The sequence below is a fragment of the Pelmatolapia mariae genome, linkage group LG8, assembly GCF_036321145.2.
Source record: "Pelmatolapia mariae isolate MD_Pm_ZW linkage group LG8, Pm_UMD_F_2, whole genome shotgun sequence".
Classification (NCBI taxonomy): Eukaryota; Metazoa; Chordata; class Actinopteri; order Cichliformes; family Cichlidae; genus Pelmatolapia; species Pelmatolapia mariae.
Genome location: NC_086234.1, coordinates 20,246,618 through 20,270,450, shown reverse-complemented (window position 1 = coordinate 20,270,450; position 23,833 = coordinate 20,246,618). Strand labels below are relative to the sequence as shown.

The 23,833-nt window shown below is 39.7% G+C and overlaps 2 protein-coding genes and 1 long non-coding RNA gene across 3 annotated transcripts in view; 1 reads left to right on the top strand and 2 right to left on the bottom strand.

Annotated features, from left to right (window-relative positions):
• Positions 1–2,405, bottom strand: part of fam20a (FAM20A golgi associated secretory pathway pseudokinase) — a 13,851-nt gene extending 11,446 nt beyond the window's left edge. The window contains exon 1 of the mRNA XM_063481455.1: positions 406–2,405. Coding sequence (XP_063337525.1) covers positions 406–779 — 374 coding nt within the window. The 5' untranslated portion in view covers positions 780–2,405. The remainder of the gene's footprint in view (positions 1–405) is intronic.
• On the bottom strand, positions 1,025–23,833 carry LOC134632988 (WD repeat-containing protein 64). The gene is made up of 19 exons (XM_063481862.1): positions 23,808–23,833; positions 23,151–23,388; positions 22,814–22,960; positions 20,473–20,595; positions 20,223–20,394; positions 20,093–20,139; positions 19,854–19,991; positions 19,507–19,707; positions 17,915–18,106; positions 17,329–17,796; positions 17,074–17,223; positions 14,202–14,386; positions 13,537–13,676; positions 12,686–12,834; positions 12,397–12,608; positions 8,849–8,979; positions 8,241–8,293; positions 5,142–5,237; positions 1,025–1,110 (listed from the first exon to the last, which is right to left on the bottom strand). The coding sequence occupies exons 1-18, from the start codon at positions 23,831–23,833 to the stop codon at positions 5,184–5,186; spliced, it is 2,826 nt and encodes a 941-aa protein (XP_063337932.1). The 3' UTR covers positions 1,025–1,110; positions 5,142–5,183.
• Positions 14,833–16,906, top strand: LOC134632709 (uncharacterized). The gene is made up of 3 exons (XR_010094573.1): positions 14,833–14,890; positions 15,491–15,536; positions 15,798–16,906. It is a non-coding gene; the product is annotated as an uncharacterized LOC134632709 (long non-coding RNA).

The window sequence follows — 23,833 nt, the reverse complement described above, 5'->3', positions numbered from 1 at the left end:
CCGTTCCAGATGCTGGCTCTCAGAAGTGACGTGTTTGTCAGGGTTTTCTGCCCCAGCCCACATGACACTGGAGTTTTTATGACGCACAGAATTGTCTACAGATCCGGATGTCTGTCTGTGGGTGTATGCCTGTCACCACGAACAAAGTGCATCCAAGTTCATGGACATGTGTTTGTGTGTGTGCCTCGGGTGGGTTTGGCCCCAGTGTCACTGACCCTGCCTCCTGACCACAGTCAAGCCTCAACACGTGCTACCACAGTGGGAATTCTGAGCCAAAACGAACACGCAATTTAACAATAAAGTGAAGTAACTCTGTCAAGTCACGCATTGCAAAATCAGTGGCATTGTTGTCACAAAAAAAAATATCTTAATTTAGAATGATGAAACACGACACCAGAAACTGACCTTTCCCAGTGCGACACCTTCCTCCTGTAGTAGTCAATCAGCTGTTCCACCTGCAGCAGTCTCTCTTCTGGCCCCAGAGCCGGAGTCTGGATGTTGTATAGAGGGTGAGAGAAAAGCCTCACCAGTTTTGAGCCTCCGTACGCAGGCTCAGACGTGGTGCCGTCCAGGAGTGGTGCAGAAGTCCAGTTGGAGAGCTGCGGCGTGGCCAGACCCCCTTGGCTGGGGGGGAGGGTGAGTTTGTTGGGGCCACATGAGCAGGAGTGTCCCGATGTCAGGCCCTTGCTCCGCAGCTTCGGCAAGAGGATGAAGTAGAGGTCGGCGGAGAAGACGGCCGTGAGGGTCACAGCTAATAAGATGCGATCTCTTCTCATCATTGAAACAGAAAGAGGGGTGTATGGGGGGGACAAAGAAAGCTGAGCAAAGTCCTGGCTATGTGCTGCTCGGGACTGTGTGAGGCATCACTTGTAGTCTCCCTCCAGTCTCGCACACACACACACAGTCAGCCAGGCAGAGGCAAGCAGTCACAGGTTGGTCCAAGTCTCTCTTTCTCTCTTTCTGTTCTCTATCTGTGTTTCAGTCTGTTTCTTCCAGCCTCACTTTTCCTCCTCCTCCTCCTCTCTTGGCAGCTACTGAAGAAAGTGCCGAGCTGAGAGCGAGCATGTGCTAGCAGCAGTCAGTGACAGTCTGGCTGCTTCCAGGGACCTGCTGCTCAGAGGAAGAGCGAGAGAGAGCGTGTGCAAGTGTACATATAAGCGAGAGCGAGAGAGAGAGAGAGAGTAGAGCGTGTGGGTGTGCATGTGCAGGTATGTACACAAACATCAAATTACAGGTTAGCAGAGGGAGAGAGCGGCGAGTGCAGTGGGGGGTGCGGAAAGCACAACTCTCACACACTCTTGGAGAGCAAAGTCCTCGGAAGCAACACAACGCACTTCTGCTTATTACAACAGATTTGAATAAAACCCCATCCAGCTGGCGTGGCAGGTCTAAGGCAGTGCCAGCGCTTGTGTGCAGGTCCAGGTCGGGTTTTCATTATCGTGTGTTTAAGCTGGCCGCCTTTCTGCGTGATTTCTGATAGGAAGATTTAAATCTGCATGTTTAAAATGCACAGGTGTAGAAATGAGTTAAGGTGGCGTGACTGTGTTATTTGCCTTGCCATCCTTTCTTTTTCTTTTTTTTCCCCAAAAGGGGTGTGCAGGAAAGTTTCCCTTTCTTGTGTTATCTTCATGTCTCCACCCTACTCCTCCTCATGAAGTCCACTTTCACTTCTTGTCAAAGCTCATTAAGTCCTCTCATCTTCTCTTCATCGTCTGCGCTCCTTGCTCGTTTCTTTCTCTCTCCTTTTCTTCTTTATGTTGCCTCTATTTTTGCCTCCTTTTATGCTACAGACCTCCAGTCTGTCTCGCTCCAGGCAAAAATTCCCAGCTGTGCTTTCCTTCCTGCTGTAGTTCCCACACACGACTCCTTCACCTCTCTTGCCCTGAACCACACTGATACAAACGTTCATAAAAGGCAGCGCAGGAGGGGAAAAAAGAAGTTGTTGCACAACTTCAAATGAGGAAATAAAAAGAAATCCAATACCTCACTGTGTTAGGACACTTTTCCTTTATTCTTTGTCTTCCTGATTCCTGAGTCACAAAGTCTGCTTGTCGCTCACGTCAACCCTAAAAGCCCTAGGCAGCTTTATAGTGAAGCAATGTAAACCTCACAGGGCTTTTCCCAGCCTGCATCTGCACTGTTGTGGTATTTTGGAACATCTGTCGTCTGCTTGGCTGTATGTGTTTGTGTGTGTGTGGAATTCTGGCAAAGTGATGCGTTGATGTCTGGGAGCAGCTCTCCAGGGTGTTTTACCCTCTCAGAAGAGAAAGCAGGGCGAGAGAAGCTGTTGCTGATGTTGGAAATTATTGACAGGAAGCTTTAACCTGCCAATTAGCCAGACTGTAGATGAGCTTTGCCACTACAACCACAGTTTCCTTTTTTTTTGGTCTTTTTTACGAGTCAAAGAAAAGGGGATGCTCTCGTCTAAAAGCAGACACAATACTATGCAAAAGTTTTGTGCCACCATTTCTAAAACCACTCATTCCTTTATCTTTTGCAAGGAATATGAGGAATAGGTGCAACACAAACTTGCATGGAAATACAATATATAAGGAAAAATATAGTTTGTACAATTCTAACATTGAAAGCCAAGATTTGGCATGACTACATTTATTCTTCAACACAGCCTGAAGTCTCTCAGGCAAGCGTTCTTGTATTTTATGTCATGTTTCTTTTCTTTTCTTCACTGGTGATGTGCTTGGCATCATTGTCATGCTGAAAAACGAAGCCATTGCCAGTCAAATGGTATTGCATGGTGGATCAAAATCTGATGGTACTTTTCCAATTCTATAATTCCATCAATTTTAACATCTCCACCACTGGCTGAGATAGAGCCCCAAACCACAACGGAGCCTCTGTCGTGTCTTACAGATGGCTGCAGACACTCTGTTCTTGTGTAATTTGGCATCTCTCAGCCTTTTCTCCCTGTTTTCCTTCCTTAAAAATGGCTTCTTGACAGCCACCATTCCACTGAGACCATTTCTGGTGAGTCTTCAATGAACAGTAGATGGATCAGCTGAAGGACCAGATGCATCTCTCAGGGCCTGTGTCAGGCATTTGCTGGAATCTATTTTTTAAGAACATGACTTTCAGATACTGTTAATCTGTAGTAGATAGTGTATTATAGGCCAAAAGTATGCAGAATTACAAGAAACATGAACTTGCGCTGCCAGAAAAGCCCTGACCCAGGAAAGCATGGACTCCATAAGACAAATGAATATGTCTAGGTTTTTTTTTGTATTCATACCACAGAAACTGCCCTGAAAACTCAACATTTGTGTTTTCTGTCACTACTTCTTTGCCCTCCATTTCTCCAGTCTCCTCAAATTTTTTAAGAACACACTGCACACCATGCTTTAAATCATCTTGTTGGTGTTTTATGCTGATCAAACTCTTTTATCTTTGACAATTTTTACAGAGTCAGGAAAAAAACATTTTTTTTATGCTTGAAACAGAAAAAATGAAAGTTACTCTGAACACGGTCAGGTACTAGGACTCAACTGAAAATGAGTGAAAAAGCAGTCAATGTCCAAATAAAAGCTTCGAAAGACTTTCAGAACATCTGGAGAACTATTGCTAAAAGCAACACCTCCTAAACAAATGAGAGTGGCTCAAGACTTTTGCACAGTATTGTATTTTTACATTATGTATTTGTGTAAAGAGTACAAGGAGAGGTCACATTTTTCACAACTGAATAAACCAACTATTTAAGTTTCTCCTGGTTGTACTTCACTTTTAAGGCAACAGTCTTATGGGAAGCTTTCAGGCAACAAAATGAAATTTAAGCCATTTTTTGCTTTTATGCCAATGCATAAAAAAGACAGGAACGTTAAGTGGTAATGACTTAAAATCAAACCATCCGTGTTCATGAGCAGGCTGGAGATATTTCTGACAACACATTTGGTGGAGTTCACTCATGCACTGTTGACTTGAAGATGCTGGAGGGGGCAAAATGCTCTGCAGATGACTTGCCCTGTTTGTCCCAGCTGTGTCTGTTCGCATTTATCCCCGGGAAGCACACTAGGGGAGAAGCTCTGAGCATGCCTCCACCCCCGCTTGAACATCCATACCGGTACTTAAACTAACCCAGTTCTTCAATAACAGGAAAAGTGCGTGCAAAGATGTTTCAAAATCAAATGTATGAAGAAAACCCATGAAAATAGGACATTGAGTCTTGTGTCACCAATTTCTGCAATTTAGCCAAACTGTGATGATAAGTACGGGGTGGCTTTTGTTGAGATAAAGCAATGCGATGGCTCTGATGTTTTCCTGTCTAGATGACTGTTTGGATGACCTAGAAGTATCATATCAGGAAGCTTCAAACTATCTGCAAAGAGCTGCAACAAGTCAGACAGCTAGACTTCATTTAAAACTACTTCAGCTCTCTGTCCTTCCATAGTTATATATCATTCTTTTTGCTATAGCTTAGCATAAAATGGGGAATTACAGCGAAACAGTTTGCTCAGCTTTTTCCAAAGGTAACAAAATGCTAAGCATCCCACTATACTGTACAACAGCACATCATTTCTTCATATTTTGCTAGGAAAATGGGAAATAGATACAAACACAAATGGAAATACAGTATAGTCATTTCCTGGGAGGACAACTCTAAGTTGCACCCACTCAAAAAACAAAAACAAGAATAGCACAGAGAACAATCCCACCCCAACCCCCATAAAGTTATTTCTCATTGTTACACATTGTGAGCTTTTAGAGGTGCTGATTAGGCAAATTTCAATACTGTTGCACAGAGCCAGGCAAGCCATTTACATAATTTACACTCTACTATGCTAGGCTAGCACACCACCATCACAGTGTTGATATTTCCCAATGTGTAAATTTTTTTCTTTTTGCATGTAAAAGAAGTATATTATGAATAAATGGGCCAAACATCAGACATTAGTTTGCAAACATTAAAATGGAATAAGATGAAAGCTGAAAGCGAGGGACAAAGGGCAAAAAAATAATACAGCATATGAAATGCAGAAGAGACAGTGCAGTGACACTGAAAATCCTTCCAGCACAGTGAGTTCATCGCATATTCAAAAGGACATATTCAATTTGCTGTTTCAAAATAACTTCATAAAAGGAACACAAAGGAACAATGTTCACGTTTGAATCTCTTTCTACATCTGACTCACTTTTTTCTTTCAGATGCTGCACGCTGAGCTTTGAGCTGCCAGTCAAATTTTGATAAAACACACAGCCGATTGTGGGCAAATCTTCAATAAAGCCTCCTGGAGAAGGAATGAGTGAAAGAAAAGAAGAAAAAATCAAAACCAGACTTTTCAATATCAGAAAACACAAATATAAGACTTCATAGATCGATATCGTGAAGACATTTTTCAGCATTCTTAATTCAGATCACAAATAAAGACGTTAGATTAATCAGTGCAGGGCTCCTTCTTCTTGACCTTTCAACGGTCAGTCCACATGAACTGAACTGGCAGCTACAGGAAAAAACATCCTCCATGTCTAGGCCACAAATGCACAGTGTGGTAGTTTTATGAAAGGGACAGGGCTGGCAGAAGAAGAAGAGGGCGAGAGAGGATGAAGAAGATCAACAGAGGGAGAAAAGCAAGAAAATCAGAAAAGACTAATTTCTCACCAGATGCATCCTAAATAGAGTAGCAGAACTCATTTCTTGCTTCTGTTTCCGTCCCATTTTACTTTCCCATCAATCAAGCTCTTTTGGAAAACTTTAGACTGACTTCGGTTAAAAAGGAGGTGAAACCGAGCTGTCGCATTCCTGCAAAATTGATCGACTCTTTTATAGCTGCATGTGCTGACCAGTATATCTGTGTTGTCCAGAAACCTAGACTACAAAGCTAGTACTACACAGTAGCTGTGATCTATAATATACCCCATTTTATAGTCTGTTTTGCTCTACATGAAACCATAATTTACACATCGTATTCAATGCAACTTGAAACTAGCAAATGAAAGCACAACATAATTAGAGAAACATGAACAGTGGATGCATTTTTTTATAAACTTCAAGACAATTAGCAAGAAGAGGAGTCGCCCCCTGCTGGACAACGAATGCATGTTTATGCCACTTCCACTTTGGCCTTACTTTTCAGATCCGGAAGCCTTGTCTGTTCACCTGCTGTAATACAAATTAATACAAATATCTAGTCATCACATGGCAGCAACTTCTTGCATTTAAGCATGTAGACATGGTCAAGACAACATACTGAAATTCAAACCGAGCATCAGACTGGAGAGGAAAGGTGATTTAAGTGAATATAAACGTGGCATGGTTGTTTGTGAAAGACAGGCTGCTCTGAGTGTTTCAGAAACTACTTATCTACTGGGAGTTTCCAACACAACCATCTCTCAGGTTTACAGAGGATGCTTCAAGAAAGAGAAAATATCCATTTAGCGACACTTGATGTCCTGTTGATGCAGGATCAGAGGAGAATAGCCAGACTTCTTCAAGCTGATAGGACGGCAACAGTAACTCAAAAAAACACTTGTTACTACCAAGGTAAGAAGAGCGTCCCTGAATACACAACATAATGAGCTACAGCAGCAGAAGACTACACCAAATATCACTGATGTTACCACAGAAGAGGAAGCTGAGACTCTGATGAGTCTTGATTTCTGCTGTGACATTCAGATGGTGGGGTCAGAATTTGTCATAAACAACATGCAAGCATAAGCATTTCATCCTATCAATATTTTCTTGGCAAATTTTTGGTCCCTCTTGGTCCAATATCCTCCATATTGTTGCTGAACACGGTCATCTCTTTATGATCACAGAGTAGCCATCTTCTCCAGGCTGTTTCCAGCAGGATAACATGTCATGTCAGTTCACATCATCTCAAACTGGTTTCTTGAATGTGACAGTGAGTTCACTGCACTTAAATGGCTTCCACACTTATCAGATCCAGTCCAACAGAGCAGGAGTTTTACATCAAAGATATTTAGCTAAGAAATCTGCAGCACCTTCATGATGCTGTCATGTTGATATGGACAAAAATCTCAGAGGAATGTTTCCAGCACCCTGTTGAATCTCTGCCATGAAGAATTACAGCAGTTCTGAAGGCAAAACGGGTCCAACCCAGTACTAGCAAGGTGTATTTAATAAAATGCCCTATGAGTGCATATTCTCATTTTCCAAAAAGCAAGCTACACGTGACATGGGCGAGGGTGGTGGTCATATTGCCATGACAACAAGAAGCAACAGCCAGGTGTGATTAGTGATTGGTCAAATAATTGTGAAATATAGGAACCCAGGGTTTGAACATATTTTATATCTGTATTTTGAACATCGTCCCATTTAAAAACAAAAACAAATGCAGTACTATGAATGTTTTCCAGGTGAGAGTGTTTAAAATTTCCAGCATTTAAACTATATCACGTATTCTTTCTTGTTTATGACTGCTGCCTTTCACCACACCATGAGATGTGGCTGCTGTGAAGAAGTACAGACTTTGACATGGTTGGACAGGGCATCATTTGTCCTCATTCTAGTCTAGTATACCAAACTATTTTTACCATAGAGACTGGAAAAAAACAAACAAACCCTCAAACAAAACACCAACAGTTTTCTAGTAATTCCCCAACCAAGGTAAAGATCACCAAGCTGATGTGTTAACTAGTGAGCATTATTGGTTCATTGAGCACATTTTGTTACCTTTGGAGAGAGCTTCCAAATTCACACAGCCTTTATGAAAAGCTCAGCTATTTGGTAGCTGTAGCTTAATATTTTTAGAATAGCAACGGACGATATTAATCTCCTCATGGAACATTTGGCAACAATGAATTTCCAAAAATGTGGAACTATTCTTGTAAGTTCGATTTGCAGAATTTTTGGCATTTGTCTGGGACAGAGTGGATAGAAAAAGGATGAAAAAGATGAGTTATTTCTTACTGCAGACACAAGACACCAACAGAACATAAAAGAAGGTATTCATGAAGCCAGCAGGAGCAGAAGAGAGGGGATAAGATCAAGTAATCAGCACAAATCTCACCAGCAGGACCACCTGAGTCTGAAGAGACAAGAAACAGCCAATCAGCAGCGATTGCTGTGGTCGATGTCCTCAAAGAGTCCTCTCCTCTCGTAACACAAAGCTACTGTCTGGCAGAGGTCCTCACATGAATACTGAGACACACATAGACAGGTACAGATGGAGGATGAAAAACTGTGTTTGCATGAGGGAGGAGTAGCTAAACAATAGAGCTAAATATGACAAATGCACTCAGCAGCAGCTGATGTTGTGCTACCAGGTTACCATAGGTTGCTGAGGTTGCTCGTGGTCATTCACTCCTGCTCGGGTGGATGAAGCTGAAAGAGGATGGATGACAAAAGACAAAGAAAAGTGGGTAAAAGCATACATGTGTATGTCTGCCTGGGTGTGGGTGCAGAAAAAGCACAGCTAATCGCTTATTTTGGCAAGTCTTGAGCAATGGCAGACTGTGAGAGGAAAGTGTAGGAAACGTCTTGCAGATACACACCCTCACACACCAACCTTGAGTATTTGTAGTTTTTTTAAAGAAAAAACATTCTGGCCTGTGTGTCTAAAGGAGAACATTGCCCAAATGTTCCAGAGCCGAGCTCCAAACTTTGCAGGAGGAGAATGTGAAGAATGCTCTGACTCTTCTCTTCATAATGTGGAGAAATTGGACATGATAGAATCTGAGTATCAGGTTAGATTAGCTTAGAAGGCCATCCTGACCTGCACTGTTTAACCCCTTTTTATGAATATTGTCAGCAGCAGCTGTGCAAACCCACATATGTGTGCAGAAGGTTATCTGATGAAATGGCTAATTACTGGAAGGGGTAGCCAAATGTTACTGGAAACGGCCTTGATTGTGTGTGTGCGTGTGTGTGTGTGTTTACCTTCAGAACACCATTCTTCCTGTGAAGTCTGATCACGGCTAGTAGGGTCAGGTACTTGACTTTGGACGTCACTGGCTTCCATATTTTCACCTTCAGTCCTCCTCTCTTCTGTCAGATTGTTCCGTGTATTCCTGAGAGTGTCAGAGCAAAACAATACCAGTGTTTACTTGAGATATGGGTTTGCCAATTTCATGCACGTCAAGCTCCTGATAGACAAGACATGGGTCAGTGATCCTTTTGGATGAAGATTTGTCACAGAGGCTGATATCTGTGAGGATGTTTGTTGTTAGATTTGATTCAAACCAGAGCTGTTACTGCTCTCGAACTCTGCGGTGAAGCTGGCCTCCATTTGAGTACTCTGTGTGCTCCTTCTGTGTGTGCGTGTGTCTGTTTGTGCGTGCGCTGCTTTAGTGGATGAGTTAAAACTGACATAATGACTTCAACATATGCAAGATTTCAACTTCACAACTTTACAAGCTAATAAATGCCAGCAGAGCATTTTTATTGTGATAAGCAGTTGACATTAGTGGTAAAATGAGGCTAAAGATACTTTAAAAGTTAATTGGTATCATCTGTGACGCAGTTACATACATGAAAAACTGCTATAATGTGAAGTTACGATGTTTACACTTGCTGTGTCAGACATAAAAGAGGAATTCTCAAAGTTACAATAACTAAGTGACAATTTAGGGAGCCAGCGTTTGATTTATGGCTGCACAGTAAAAATGCCCTAAAGAGTTGTTTTGAATTTGGTTGTTCAAAGGATGGTGCCTTATATCAGTAGTTGTCACTTTTGTACATGTTTATAATCATTGCTGAGGTGGGTACTACATTTTAAAAATCCAACTCTATTAATTAGTGCTATAAAGTTTTAGTCAGCTAGGATGACTCGAATGGAAGAAAACTGTTTCCTAGGTCTCAGTCTGTGCTGCTATATGCATAGTATGACCTACACTGTGGTTGAATGAGGTATGGTGTGTTGCATTACTTCCTCGTTGAGCTTGCTGGGCTGGAATGATGGAAAAATCCTGGTCATACTGCCGGGTTAAAAACTGGTAAGCAAACATGTAAGCTGCTGTGTGAACCTGCCCTTACAACCAGAGTATGTTAAAGGACACTTGCGTGTTGTCTAGTGCTCTGTGGGTTGCTGATTAAACCACCCACAGAATTTGAAGCCAAAGTGGCAGCAACAGAGAGTGGGGAAGTGCCATCCATACAAAGAGTATAACTGACAACAAGCTGCTTGAATGAGTGCTAAAACTCAGAACTGAGTTATTATTTTCCACTTGAAGTTCTGTTGTATCAAAGTTAATGGGCTTTTATAATTATTATTAATTTCTCTGTCTGAAATAAGGTCTGTCTTTAATACAAATTTCAGAGATTTTACAATTTTGTTCTATGATATAAAATCTATAAAAACAAAACAAACACAATGTAAAATCTTTTACACTTCCCGAACCTGTAGTTTGCTAAAAAGTGGCTAAATGAGGCTATGGACATTACTAGGCCTATTAAACATCATCACAGTCATTGACTATATATAAAAGATGGCCACATTGAGATCTACTTCTTTCTGAAATCTGGGTTAGAATGACAATTTGTTTTTTTGTTTTTTTGTTTGTTTGTTTGTTTGTTTGTTTGTTTGTTTTTGTGGGGGGGGGGGGGTTATTAATTAATGTTATAGTAGCAAGCTGCTACATAAATTGCACAATGCACATACGCAAATAATTATTAGTAATTACTGCTATGGTGAGCATTTCCTCTGTCACTGTGTTGGTTTTCTGGATGTGATTAGAAAGGGCGGGTGTAACTGTGGAACTCCACACTCACTGGCCCTGGTATATGTGTCTGTGCATGCTTTGTAAACACAGTACTATTTTCTCGCTTGTCAATCACAACGATTGACAAGCAAGAAGCTAGTACTGTGTTTACAAAGCAAGTTTTTTTGGTTTTGTTTTGTTTTTTTATTCAATGTGACCCAAAATTAGTGACTGAACCTTTCTAGAAAATAGTCCACAGAGGTCAAGACATAAAGCCATTTTCCCATTGATTTCTGTGGGACCTGAAGTTTTTTGCAACCACATCTAATAGTTGGTCTTCAGACAGACCTGGAAGTTATTGTCTGTGGTCACTACTTATCACTAAAAGTGGTTTCACTCCTAACCACTCCCCCCACCCCCACCCCTTGGATGTTATAAAGGTGGAAAAAAACCCAAAAGGCTGTGAGCTTGTTTGTTTCTACTATTGGAGTAACTGCAAGCTTTACTGCATCCAAGATTTTTTTATCTCCAGATGTGCCTGCTTATTTATAGCCTAATATTGGTGATAATTCATAAAGATGATCTTGTTGTAAATGTCACAAACTTCACATAAAGCTTATTCTAAATTCAAAAACCTACGGAAAAGTTTCATTTTTTATATGAAACAATGACTAATGAAAAAAACCATCATCCCTGCAGCACTCTATTTACACTTTGGCTCTGTCACTCTCTTCCTCACACAGACATTAAATGTACACTCTCCATAAGTTAAACAATACTGTTGTCATGATTTTGCTCCTCAGTGAGGTTCGTATACGCAGACATTTATTTATATTTCTAAGCATGTGCTGACTCTGTCTTTAACTTTAACTGTGCTTTTTCCATCCCCTGAAATTATATTATTCCTGACAGCTCTCTCCTTCATGGTCCATGTTACCCAGCATGTGACAGAAATACAGAGAGCAAAGATGTGAGCCAAGCCAGAGTTTACGACCTTTAACCAAAATGAAGTTTTTATTAAAGACTCAAATGTTTGTGGAACAGTGAGGGAAGTTTATTTTGGAGAACATGTTCAATCATGATGTACATTTCTTACATTTCATACTTATATTAGATTTGGTACAAACCCTTCACTGTTGATATTATCACTTATTGGACTTGTCTTCTGTTTGATACTGGCAGCTTTAATTTGCCACTCTTCTAGTTGTTGATACTCTTGAATGATCTAATCTCAAAAGACTGCCATGTTTGCAAGCCTCATCTTGAAACTTGGCATGTATAATAAAAATTGTGCTTCAAATTATTATGTGTGCAATCACTTTTAGCATTTATTGCCTCTAATGAACAAGGAGTGACGTTTTGGCTCAATTTGATTTTCTCTCTACTGACCTCTTCCCCAGTGTGTATTAAACACATTTCTGTCAAGACCACTAGTCACAATAAAAATGTTATTTCCATCTACAGCTGTTTATATCTGGAAGTACGGCCCTCTGCTGGGACCTTCCACCATGCCATGCACAAGCATGGAAAGATGCAGAAATGAGCAGGGGCATGGGAATGCACGGTAGACCTGACATTGATTAAGTTGGATACAGCATGAACAGCATGAAATGGAGGAGGTGGGTTGCAAAGCAGATTGCAGAGGAAGCAAGCCAAAATAACTCAAATAGCAGATCCAGAACCATCATCCAAAAATGCTCTCTGTAATTCTTTATGTGTTTTTTTTTAATAATTAATGAAGGTAACGTGCTGAGAGATGTTTAAAAAGACACAAGCCAGTTTACCTACCTATGATAAGTTCCTGGGTCAGCGATATTCCACATCACCTCTTGCCCAAAAAACCCCACATGGTTGCCGTCCTCTGTCCATAGTCCAACTGAACCATCAACTGATGCTGTCAGGACAAACAGTCTGTCAAACACTTCAAGGACTTCCACACACATCAAAGCCCTTTTGTGAGCCCTCCAAGATTGCAGCAGTGGAGGTTGTTCACAAGTTGCCTGTATGAAGAAAAATATGTCAAGTATATGGGGATATGAGGTGCAGTACACCAGGTGCAATCTTATTTCCAGCACACCTCAGGTTGGATGTCCATTGCAAAGGAAGAAATGTCCCAAATCTGAAGTGAGCCCGTTGTGTCACCTGAGACCAGAATGGTGTTTTTAGACTGATCTGAGTTCAGGCTAAGCACACGCTCACCTGGCTGCTCTGGAGCGTAGAAATGACCTGGAGGGAAAAAACACAGAAAAAATAGACTTGTGCTCGTAAACTCATCCAAGCATAAAGTACTAAGTACAATCTAAAAGAAATTTGCTTGTAACGATAGGCTTGGATATATCTTTATAGGCAGTTAAAAAGTCTGCTGGTTCACTCAAAACTGCATGCAAGCAAATCTATTTATATTCTGCTTTTGTACCATTTTCAAGAATTCTTTCTTCACTTCAATAACAAAAGTACTTCTGAGACAAACTGCAAACCCTTCAACAGATTTTAGTTGTCACCTGCATTCCTCTTATGTCATGATTTCAAATCCCCCTCTCTGCTGGAAGCATGCACAGACACATAGATGCATATATAAATCTATACAGACATACAGTTCACTCACATGCACTCATGCAAGCCTGTACCCATATGCAGTGGTTACAGTGCATGAATCCCACACCACTAAACACAGATGGGATCTGGAAAGAGACATAGTTGTGGGCTGCCAGGAATGGTACCGGCTGGCAGCCAAGTCGACAGTTCAGCCTAACTGTCACTGCCTGCATGGGCTGTTTGTAAATCCTTCTTATGGGAGGAGGAGAATTAGAAGTGACGGATGATTAAGAGTTTTTATCTTAGATTAATGTTTTCTAGTGCAGCATCTTTTTTTTTAAAGGACCTCATATCAGTCTCTTCTTTAAGCTTTTTCTTGTGCATCCCACTCACCATAACTGCGATTCTCATCAGTGATGCTCCAAAAGCACAGCCAACCACCCTGGGATGACACTAGGACACCCTTGTTTCTTAATTGTTTCCTGCCAGCTCGATGCTGAAGGAACAAGATGCTATCCACGGGGAGAGCTGACCTGGATGCACGCAAGCAGAAAGAAAACCACAATCATGAATATGTCACTATCAGCTAAGGATGCAAGATACTTGACTTCATTTATTCATCATTTAATTAACTGTCAGGAAAATCTATGAGAAATTAGTTTGATTATGTCTTCGTTACTTTAATTACTTATTCTTTTATACCTTTATCGTTCATGCATGATGATAAAAGGAATACCTTTTTTGAGTTCTGACATTTTAAATCTATTTGATATTTCAATAATAATCTGCATGTTATTTAAACATTTGTTAATCTAAGCTTTTATTGTGTGTTATCATCAATAAAGACTGCAGAGATCCAAAGATAAATTATTTTTTATCACGCCAGCAACAAAATTTGATCTGCGATACAAGAAACATGATGTAAATTAGTAGATAAATCATTAGTAAACTGATCCATGCTGATTTGTTTCGTGTCAAAACCTGCAAGTCATACAGATCAAGTTTAATAGTAAACCCTCACTGACTGCAAGACAGCACTCGGAGCTGCATCTCCTTACCGTGCCTGCATCCCTCTCTGCAGGTGGAGCATCGGTCCTTGTGTCTCCATGCTCCAGATCACTACCTCTCCATCATAACTGGCTGTAGCAACAACGCTCAGAGCGGAGCACTGACACACAGCCAAGATGTCTGATTTGTGGACACCGCTGGACTTCCAGGACGTGTCTGCTCTCACCTTCAAGTCCTTCAGTGCACGAGTAAAAGAAAAATAAAGCACAGCTTAGTGCACAAGCATTTTGGTTGAAATGATGATAACTATGTGCTTATAAACTGTGTTTATAAATGAGGTTAAATAACCTGTAATTGTCTCTTCTGTAGAAGCTCTACTTACTTCCCCAGGTTGCTCATAAAAAAAGTGCACCATGTTGCAGCAGACTTTTTTTTAAACAAATTATGGTTGTGTGAAGAATTTGAACTTACCAGTATTATGCATATATATAAGTGCAATTTACTGATTTGTGATTGCTCCTCTAGGTTTTGGAAATTAAAAAAATATATAACGAAACAGACAAGCTAAGTTCTGCTTAAGCGAGGGACTTTACAGTGAGAAACATTATGTAACTGGGCGGAGGAAAGGAAAAAAGCAGCATTAAGAATCTGCTGCAGAAGCATAAATACTCAGTGCTACTACTGTTCGCTTTAACAGATGACTCCAACCACAGAGCAGATGGCAGCTGAAGGTTGAGAGGTAAAATATAACACAAGAATTTGAAGCTTGAGAATAATGTGCAAATGCAGACTGTTATATATTTATACACTGAGACCTGTTCAGCAGCATGCATAGCTGTAGGTGGATGTGGGTTTGTATTTATGCGCTGAAAAGACTTTCTTCACTACTGACAGGAAAACACAAGACTTCTGAATTATTATACTGAATATGATGGGACAAGTTAGTGTTACTATTGGAGGAAATATTTTCTGAGCCTAATTTGGACCACAGTCTTCTTAAGCCCAAGTTGTTGTTGGCATTCTTAAGAAAAACACTTAAATGTTTTCTGAGTCTGTACTAGATTAGTCACTATGGTGACAGCTGTTTGTGTAGGACTCATCACGCTGCTTTTAACATCTGGGGAAGAACTTGTAGCAAGACTAAAAATATGTCAAGGCTAAAACTCTGTGAGACTAATTTTATAGCATCTTAATATATCTGAGCTTCTTGGCGGTAATCAGGTGGACTGCTTTACCCAGAATCACCTGTCAATCAAAAGTTTATGTAATGCATTTAATACTTTGTTATGTTGTTCTTTCTTGACCCACAGCTAATGAATTTTTTTCACTGCCTTTCCAGTGAGAACCAGCAGCTACCGACTATGACTAAGAGTGTGGAGATGAAGGTCAGTGTTACAAATGCAGGTAAATTTAAAAAGCAAATATAAAAGTTAGTCATTATCAAGTTATAGCAAAATAGTTCTGAGAACACATTTTAGCGTGTCTTTTGCTGCCTATGGAGGTTCTCAGTCATCCAGATCACAGTAGTTTTGAGAGCTTGAAAAGCAAAAAGCAAATGGACATTTTTAGGTTTGTAAAGTCGTTCCAGCTAACAGCACTTCCCCACGTGCTTCAACTATTTTTCTTTTTTTTCCTTTTGTCCCTAGCTGGCGGTCGGCGGGGAAGGTCGTCCACGAAGCCAATACGTCGCTGTGGGTGCCGCAGGGTTTCCATCTTTGTCAGCGATGCACTTCCAGGACTTGCGATCTCTGGCCTTGACCTTTGCTTGCTTGAGGGTTAAACGTCATTGTTGAAGATTGTCGTCAGTTTGCTTGATCCAAGTCTTCTTGGGAGCGTCACGCTTGATTCTCTAGTGGGTGGCCAAACCATTGCAGTCGTCGCTTCTGGATCAGCTCTTCCATCTAGGGCTGATGGTGACATTGACTACGCATCGTGCTGTTGCTGAGACGGTCACGGGGGGACACCCGGAGAATCTGATGCAAACAGCGTATGTGGAAGACCTCAAGCTTGTTGAGGTCGTGCTTGAGGATGACCCAGGTCTCGGATCCATAGAGAAGAATGGGCAATACTAGTGTGCGGTACAGGAGAATTTTGGTGATGAGGGTGAAGTTCGTCTTACGTGCTTCATCTACCACACCTTACCTATGTTTCTATATATTCATACAAGCAGCATAAGATGTAGGATATTCTGCCTTCTTCTTTCGAACTCTCAATTCTTGTTGTTCTTTACGGGACTGTTTATTTGCACTTAACCAATGCCTGATCAAACCTGATTGGTCAATACTGCAAGCCACAACAGAAAAGTTCCAGTAGCTCACATTCTGCTGTTTGCCTACAAATTCAGCGTGTTCCTGTGACGATATAGACATTACTGCGTTTGGAAAACTTAGTTATCCCTGTCAAAACCACAGGCCAGCTGGTTTCTTGCTATGTTGAATTTACACGTTACATATAAGTTAGGTTGAATATAATAATTTTAGGTGTATTTGTGAATGCTTGTCTCTCTTTGCCATTTGCCTTGTGATTGATTGGTGACCTGTCCAAGGTGTACCTGGCTTCTCTCACCCTATGACACCTGAGATAGGCTCTTTGACCCTGAAACAGTAAAGAAAATGGATGGATGGATGGGTGGATGGGTGTTGACTGTATAAATGGCATCCATGGAGCTTTTTTTTTTAGATAAAAGACAAAAGACAGAGCCGAAAAGGATAGTAAAACCCAGAGTACCAAGTCAATCTTAATTTTAGGATATTTTAGGACGGAAAGATAAACTATAATCCTCCCTGAAAATACTTTTTCTTTCTTCTCTGCAAAACTAGAGCGGGAAGAAAAACATTGTTTTCCAGCCTGGTGTTCAGTAACCCTTAAAACTGTATTTATGTGACACTGTGGATTATAACTTTAACGCACCCTTGACTTTACCTTGTCTCCTGCAATGCTGTACTGAGTGATGCACTGGTTCCACCCCACAGCCAGTAAATGGTTGTCATGGAGGCAGGTCAACCCAGTGACTTCAGAGTTGGTGACGGGCTCCAGCTTGTGTAAGTTTAGGCCATTTAGTAGATTCCACACCTGCTTGGGGAGTGGCCAACACTCTGATTTAAGTATTTTACACATTGATACATTACAGTCAAATTTCTTTCTCTATATAATAATAAGTAATAAGATGTACTGAACCTTAATAGTGCCATTACGAGCTCCCGTGATTAGTCTTCTGTGAGAGGAGTCCAGTGCCATCGAGGAGAGCACCTCTTCTCCATGAGCATTTAAAATGTAAAGCCGCCTCTTTCCTGTCTCTACATCCCACAGAAAGACCGATGAGTCAGCATGTCCAGTCACCACCTGCCTCAGGGTGGGGTTGTACAAGGCACAGGAGAGGTATGGACCCTGTTTAAATTCTGTCCTGAATTCCTCATTGGTCAACCAACCACCTCCTCCTCTTCTCTTTTCTGACAGATTGAGCACTGCCAGGTAATCCTTGCAGGCCACCACTAAATGAGGTTGCATCTCATCAGGAAGAGGAGGGCTAAGCAACAGGAAGGGAAAATTTCCATGTTCTGGGATGCGACCTGGTTGCAGACAGGGAAACTGCAGGCGGAGAACTTTCAAACACTGATGGGTAGAAATGTCCCAAACTCTCAGTTCCTGGCAAAAGAAGACAAATGCATCATCATTAATTCGAACATAAACAAGCTCTAATGGCATATAGTCACATAAAAACTACAATTATGTATGCATTTATGGTAAATCCTAATTCACTCACAGCATCTCTAGAGTAGCTGAAGATCTGCCCAACATGTTGGTAAATTGCAACATCTAGTACCGTGGTGTGGTGACCCGGCAGTGTAGCCACAGGACTTGAAGTCACATATCGTGACCACAGTCTGACTTTTCGGTCAGAGCCTCCTGTAGCCATCAACTGTAGGGACGCGTTGTAGTCGAAACACTTGGCTCCCTGACATGAGGCAAAAGCATTAATACCGTATAGTATACAGAAGATGGTGTTTTATGCAGGTGAAAATATAAATGAAGTGGTGGTAAATGCTTCTTTCCTTTCAAAAATACATGACTGAGGTTTTTATTTTACAATGTTCAGACAGTTATTTAGAGAGTAAACCTAGGGTACTCATTCAAAAAAAAAAAACCCAAAAAAACAAAGCCATTGTGAATAACAGCAAGCATCACCACCCAGTTTTACTCCTTTCATAGCAGCCGGTGACACTGTCTGCTTCTGCATACTGGGTGGAACTGAACTTTATTAAACAACACATGCTGTGTTTGCTCTTCTAGATAAAACTGGCCAGTTATAACAGCATTTACTACACTGTAACACTGTCACACTAGGACATTTAATACTATATAAAACTCTTTCTCTCTTAAACAGAGTTTATTTTCACATGTCAACCTGCCCTCATAGGTCTGTGTCACCCAGACCACATTGCTGTGACCCACTGGTCTGAATGACCTTGATCCAGATCAGAATTGGATAACTACGAAAATCAGCCTATTTCCTTTGCTTTTCTTTTTCAAAAATTTGACAGGCAGCTACAGAGATATTTCTCTCATCTGGATATTTTAACATCTTCAATAAATAATAGCCACAACAGAAAACTGTATAATAATTTGAAGTTGCTGAAGTTGTACACAGAGAAATGCCAGCCTTTGGTGATATTTCCTTCTTTCATGTCTAGCGTAAGTACGACAATAATGCAAATATGCAAACTGCAAATTGCAACTTTCCTGTTCTTACTGTTGCTGTGGATGGAGACATGCAATACAATTTACTCCTTGTTCTTTGTTCCAAGTTACACAGTGAAAATTAAACAAAAGTGTCACAAACAGGAAACAGAAGCAATTCACCTTCAAAGTAAAAGTGTGCCTTTTGTTCATACTGGTAATTTAAAAGAAAACTTATAAAATATGAAATAAAGATAAAAGTTTCCCAATCACATGTTCTGGATGTGTATTTTTATACCGGACCAAAGTGAAACTACATTAAGCTAACATTTTATATATGCAGACCTTTAATCACAGTTCACTTTTGCTACATCGAGCCAAACTGTATTTTGTGTGAACAATAGCCCACAACAGGCAGTGATGTTACAAGATCTTATAAATAAAACAATTCAACTAAAATGTATATTATGTATTTGCATGGAAGGGGAGGATACTGATTTAGACACTAATCTAGAAGTTGTTTTAAAGAACACCTTTGATTTAATTTCTTCAGGTATAATAAATGTAGCCGTTGAGGCCTGTTATTCAAAATAAATCAGGTAATTTTAATGAGCTTATCTCCTGACAAATCAACGGAGTTAATCAAAATCAAAATGTATCTATGAAGTACCTTGTTACCTTGTTAATTACCTGCTTAAATTTCCAAATATAAGGCTCCTGCTTCAATGACACATTCATAAAGACCACAGATGTGGTGTTACTTTCTGACGATGTCATGATGACATTGGTACTGGGTTCAAACATTACTCTGGTAATTGGTTCCTGGTGGATGCTGGGGATGTGTTGATAGGACACCATATCGCTGTGTTCACCAAGATCCTGTGAGGAACGAGGGTGAAACAAGTAAAACCAGTGAGTTCAAATAATGTTTGAGGAAAAGTTGTAGTGTAAGCAGCAACTCTTCAAAGCTTCTTGCTTCCATGCTTCTGTAACAGAATTCAGTAAATAGAGGAGGGAAAACCTACTTGGAAAAAGATCCTTTGTGGACCTTTGTCTCTCTTTGATGGTTTCTTAAAAAGTCCCTTGGATGAGTTCAAGAACCACATCAGGTGGACTCCTCCTTTTTCATCCCCCAGTAGCAGCAGAGGAGGCTGTTCTAGACTCTTGGAGTGAAAACCCTTTAGATTGAAGTGATACATTTAGTGCTTTCCAAATGGAGGCATCCAGCTAAAACAGTAACATCTCGTACAAACAGTTGTCCTACCTGCACATCATACCAGTAACACAGACAGGTCGGCACACTGCGAAACCCTGGGAGCAATTATAGGACAAAGAGTTAACAATATTTCGGGGTGTCACGTAGTTTAGTTGGGTTTTGTTAGGAATAAAAGTACCATATAGGTGGATTTCCTCCCACAAACAGTTTGAAGAAATAGTAACAAAGCGCAAGTCCCTGCAGTCAGTTGCTATGGCAATCTTGTGGACGTTGCCCATGTACACAGCATCGGTGGTCCAACCCCTGAATCTCCTTGTGTTTGCCACTTCCTCTGTTGGGTCTCCAGCAAGCTGGTTTAAATAGAAAAACGTGAGTGAGTGTGCTGTAATTCCACGTGGATATTAAAGTAGCAACATGATGTCACTCACCGCTAAAGTTTTGAGGGTGTGTAGGCTGCTGTTCCAGGCGGTGATCTGACCCCCCTTACTGATGCTAATATAGCGGAGTGGAGGAGGATGGGAAAGAGCAACCACACGAACTGTTGGCTCCCGCTGCAGAGCAATAAGTATGAGACAAGTGTAATCAATTAGAGAAAGGTTACAGGAGGAAAAAAGTAATGGTTGTTGAAAATAACATATAACTCAGGGCAGAAAATGGAAAAATTAAGATGCTTCATCTTTCATCTATTATAGTAATGGAACACTTTATTCATTATAATTTATAGGAGCAGCTGAGTGCACTCTTTTATACTTACATTGCTTAGATTTAACAGACCCTGATGAACCCTAGAGTTATTAAAAAGGTTTGGCAAACTGCCCTGCTAAACTCCTGCAGGGTGAAATCCAAAGCTAGCGAATGATACTATAATAATATATAAGAATATCTTCACAGGCCAGGTGAAAATAATTAAAATAATGAGTTCCAAGGTCTGTTTAGCTTCTTTAGCCATTTAGTGCAGCCCGGTTAGCCTGTAACCATTATGGCTGAGGCATAAGAGTCATCACAAATCATGTGTGTTTAACTACTGTAACCAGTCAAAATGTCTCAAAGAGAGCCCTAAGACACGATTTTTGGCCACAGAAGAACTCTTCAAGCTAGGCTAACAAGCTAAATAAGCTATAAAAAATATGACCACCTAGTACTTTCCTCTGAAGTCAGGTAATAAATAAATACAGTCCAACATTATTATATTCTCTTACCTTTGTTGGTCATCTTCCATGAACAATGGCTCTGTCTTTTTTCGCTGCTAACTCTATAGTTGCTAACTTTATCTTTGTGGCAGTGTTATTTTTACTAGAGACTGTTAGCTTAGCTGAAATGAAGAAAAAGTTTACACAGTTGTCAAGGGACATAAAACCTTTTTTTTTTTAAACAAGCTTTAAATAGAAAAAAAAGGCTTTGTCGTGCACTCCACTGTTGATTTTTTTTTATTTAAATGAGTGATAATCTTTATATTGAAAGTAGTAATTTAATTCATCAAATAAATTTAGCTTAAACTAGTTAAACTAGATTAAAGTAAGTGAAAGTGACTTACTGTATTGGATTTTCTTGCAAAGAAGCTTGTATATTCATCTCCTACAAATACATACACATAAAATATTTCGATAAATTTTCTGCTTTTTTTACATGAAAGTTTAAACAACCTATATTAGAAAGCATCAAACGTTTAGGAAATAAATATAGCATTAACATTAGAGAAAGTAGCCTATAGGTTCAAGGTTCAAGGTTCTTTATTTGTCACATGCATAGTTATACAAGTATAACACACAGTGAAATGTATATTAATAATAGTAGTATATTTGGTATCATATCTATTAATGTATATGTGTATGCCGCTGTCACTCACTATCCTTTACAATGGAGAGGTTAAAAGTTAAGCTAAACGACTCAGCAAAACCAATTTCAAAAAGGAGGACTCAGCTTTTTAAATATCAGAAATAATTTGTATTCATAATTTGATTGTTTAAAACATTTAATTATTTCTTTTTTTACTCTTTTTAAATTACATTTTTAAAAAGATTTTGAAAATCTTTTTTTTAAAAAAATCTTAATTCTAATTAATTGAAAAATGTTTTCAAAAGAGACTTTTATTGAGTGTTTATTGTTTATTGATTTCCATAAATCAATTTTCCATTTGAATTATTTATTGATCATATAAATATATATATATATATTTTTTTTACAATTTTTTTCTTTTCTTTTAAAATATCTGATAGTGATAGATAATTTGAATGTTTAAATATACAGCAACAATTTATTTACAATTTAAGTAAGTTGTCATTGATTTTAATATATTTATACTGTACAAATCATTTATAAATGGTTAATTCCATTTCCTCTGTATCACTTTTTACTGGGTAGTAAAATATAAATGTTCCATTTTGTAATATACTGTTAATCTTAAAAAGTAATTACATATTGTTTTAAGTTTTATGTCCTTTTCCAAATACCAACTTGGAGTCACTGACCATTCACTCTCTATAACTGTTTTTCCTTTAGAGCTACAAAATACTCTAATCCATTTTAGTTTCTTTTCCCCAGGTTTGTTTAAGTCATATTATAATGTTGTTCATTTTAGTATTTGGATAGCAGTGTTGCTTTGAGACTGTGTTTTTTTTTCTGCTGCACTCAGCTCTTGCTTTTGGGAGGTTTTTGAAACTTGAATTCTCTAAGTGTTAATTTTGACTAGGTAGTTGCCTAATTCTGGTAAGTAATTTAAAAAAAAAAGTCTAAAAATCAGACCATCTGACCACGATGCACCAGAGTTACCTTGTTATAAGAGCAGTGTCTAATCTGAGGCTGGGCCTCCAGCAGAGCAGCTGTGGGATTGGAGGCCCGCTGTCGCTCAGTGTACTCCAAAAGCAAGTAGGAACACAGCTGCTGCCATTTTATTTGTCCAGTGCAGCTGATATCTACCTAGCCATGAAGAATGTAAGAGTCAAATCAGCAATACGTCACTGTTGTTTAATAGGACAGTCACTTCAAACCAGTAATAGACTGACAGGATGCTGTTTTATAAACTTTTTTTTTAATCGTGGATTACAATATAACCCGCATCCAGTTTTGTCAAGACTTATAAAAAAAAAAAAACTTTATTACTTTTTACCTCATCAAAGAATCTCTTGCACCACGTGTCCTCAATATTTGGGCCGATGACAGACTTCAGAACATCCCAAAACTCCTCAAACCCCAATCCACGTTCTTCACTTGTACCTCTATTGCTTCCCTTCGGCTTGTGATCCTGTGTCTGAAGTCCAGCCTTTGAACAGGTAAAAGCATTTCTCAGAAGCTGTAGGTGCTCTGGGCTCAGTTTCTCTGCAGGACTGACACCGCAGGCTGGATCACTGCAGAAAGCAGCACATCAATGATCAGTGAAACCAAAAAGCAGAAGTAGAATAAAATGTGGAGGACATTGCCAATAAGGCAGCACCCCAGCTTAACTGAGCATAAAAACATGATTATTACTTAAGCATTAAAGAACTGTTAAGTTCAGTGTCTAACCCCTATTTTATTTTTTATTTCTGATTCTTTATTGAAGCCATTACATCACTGACAGCTAGTAAAAAGCTCACTGCAGAATGAATGCAGCACTCCCATGTGGTAGTTTTGATATAACACACTTTTTTTTCAAATAAAGAGAATAAGTAATGAAAGAATATGTAAAGTTAGGTGGATGTGTTTTTAAGAAAAGCGCTCCCTGCCACCAGCAACTCCGTTGTGGGCCTGTTGCTAAGGGAAACTAACAATAAGTCACATGTCTTACCATTGTGAGGTCTTTTCCTGGTCCAT

Coding starts and splice junctions, on each gene's coding strand:
- LOC134632988 (XM_063481862.1), bottom strand. CDS start 23,833: ATGGACCAGGAAAAGACCTCACAATG. Junction 22,961..23,150: donor GCAAGAGATTCTTTGATGAG/GTAAAAAGTAAT, acceptor CTTCATGGCTAG/GTAGATATCAGCTGCACTGG. Junction 20,395..20,472: donor ACACCCTCAAAACTTTAGCG/GTGAGTGACATC, acceptor TATTTAAACCAG/CTTGCTGGAGACCCAACAGA.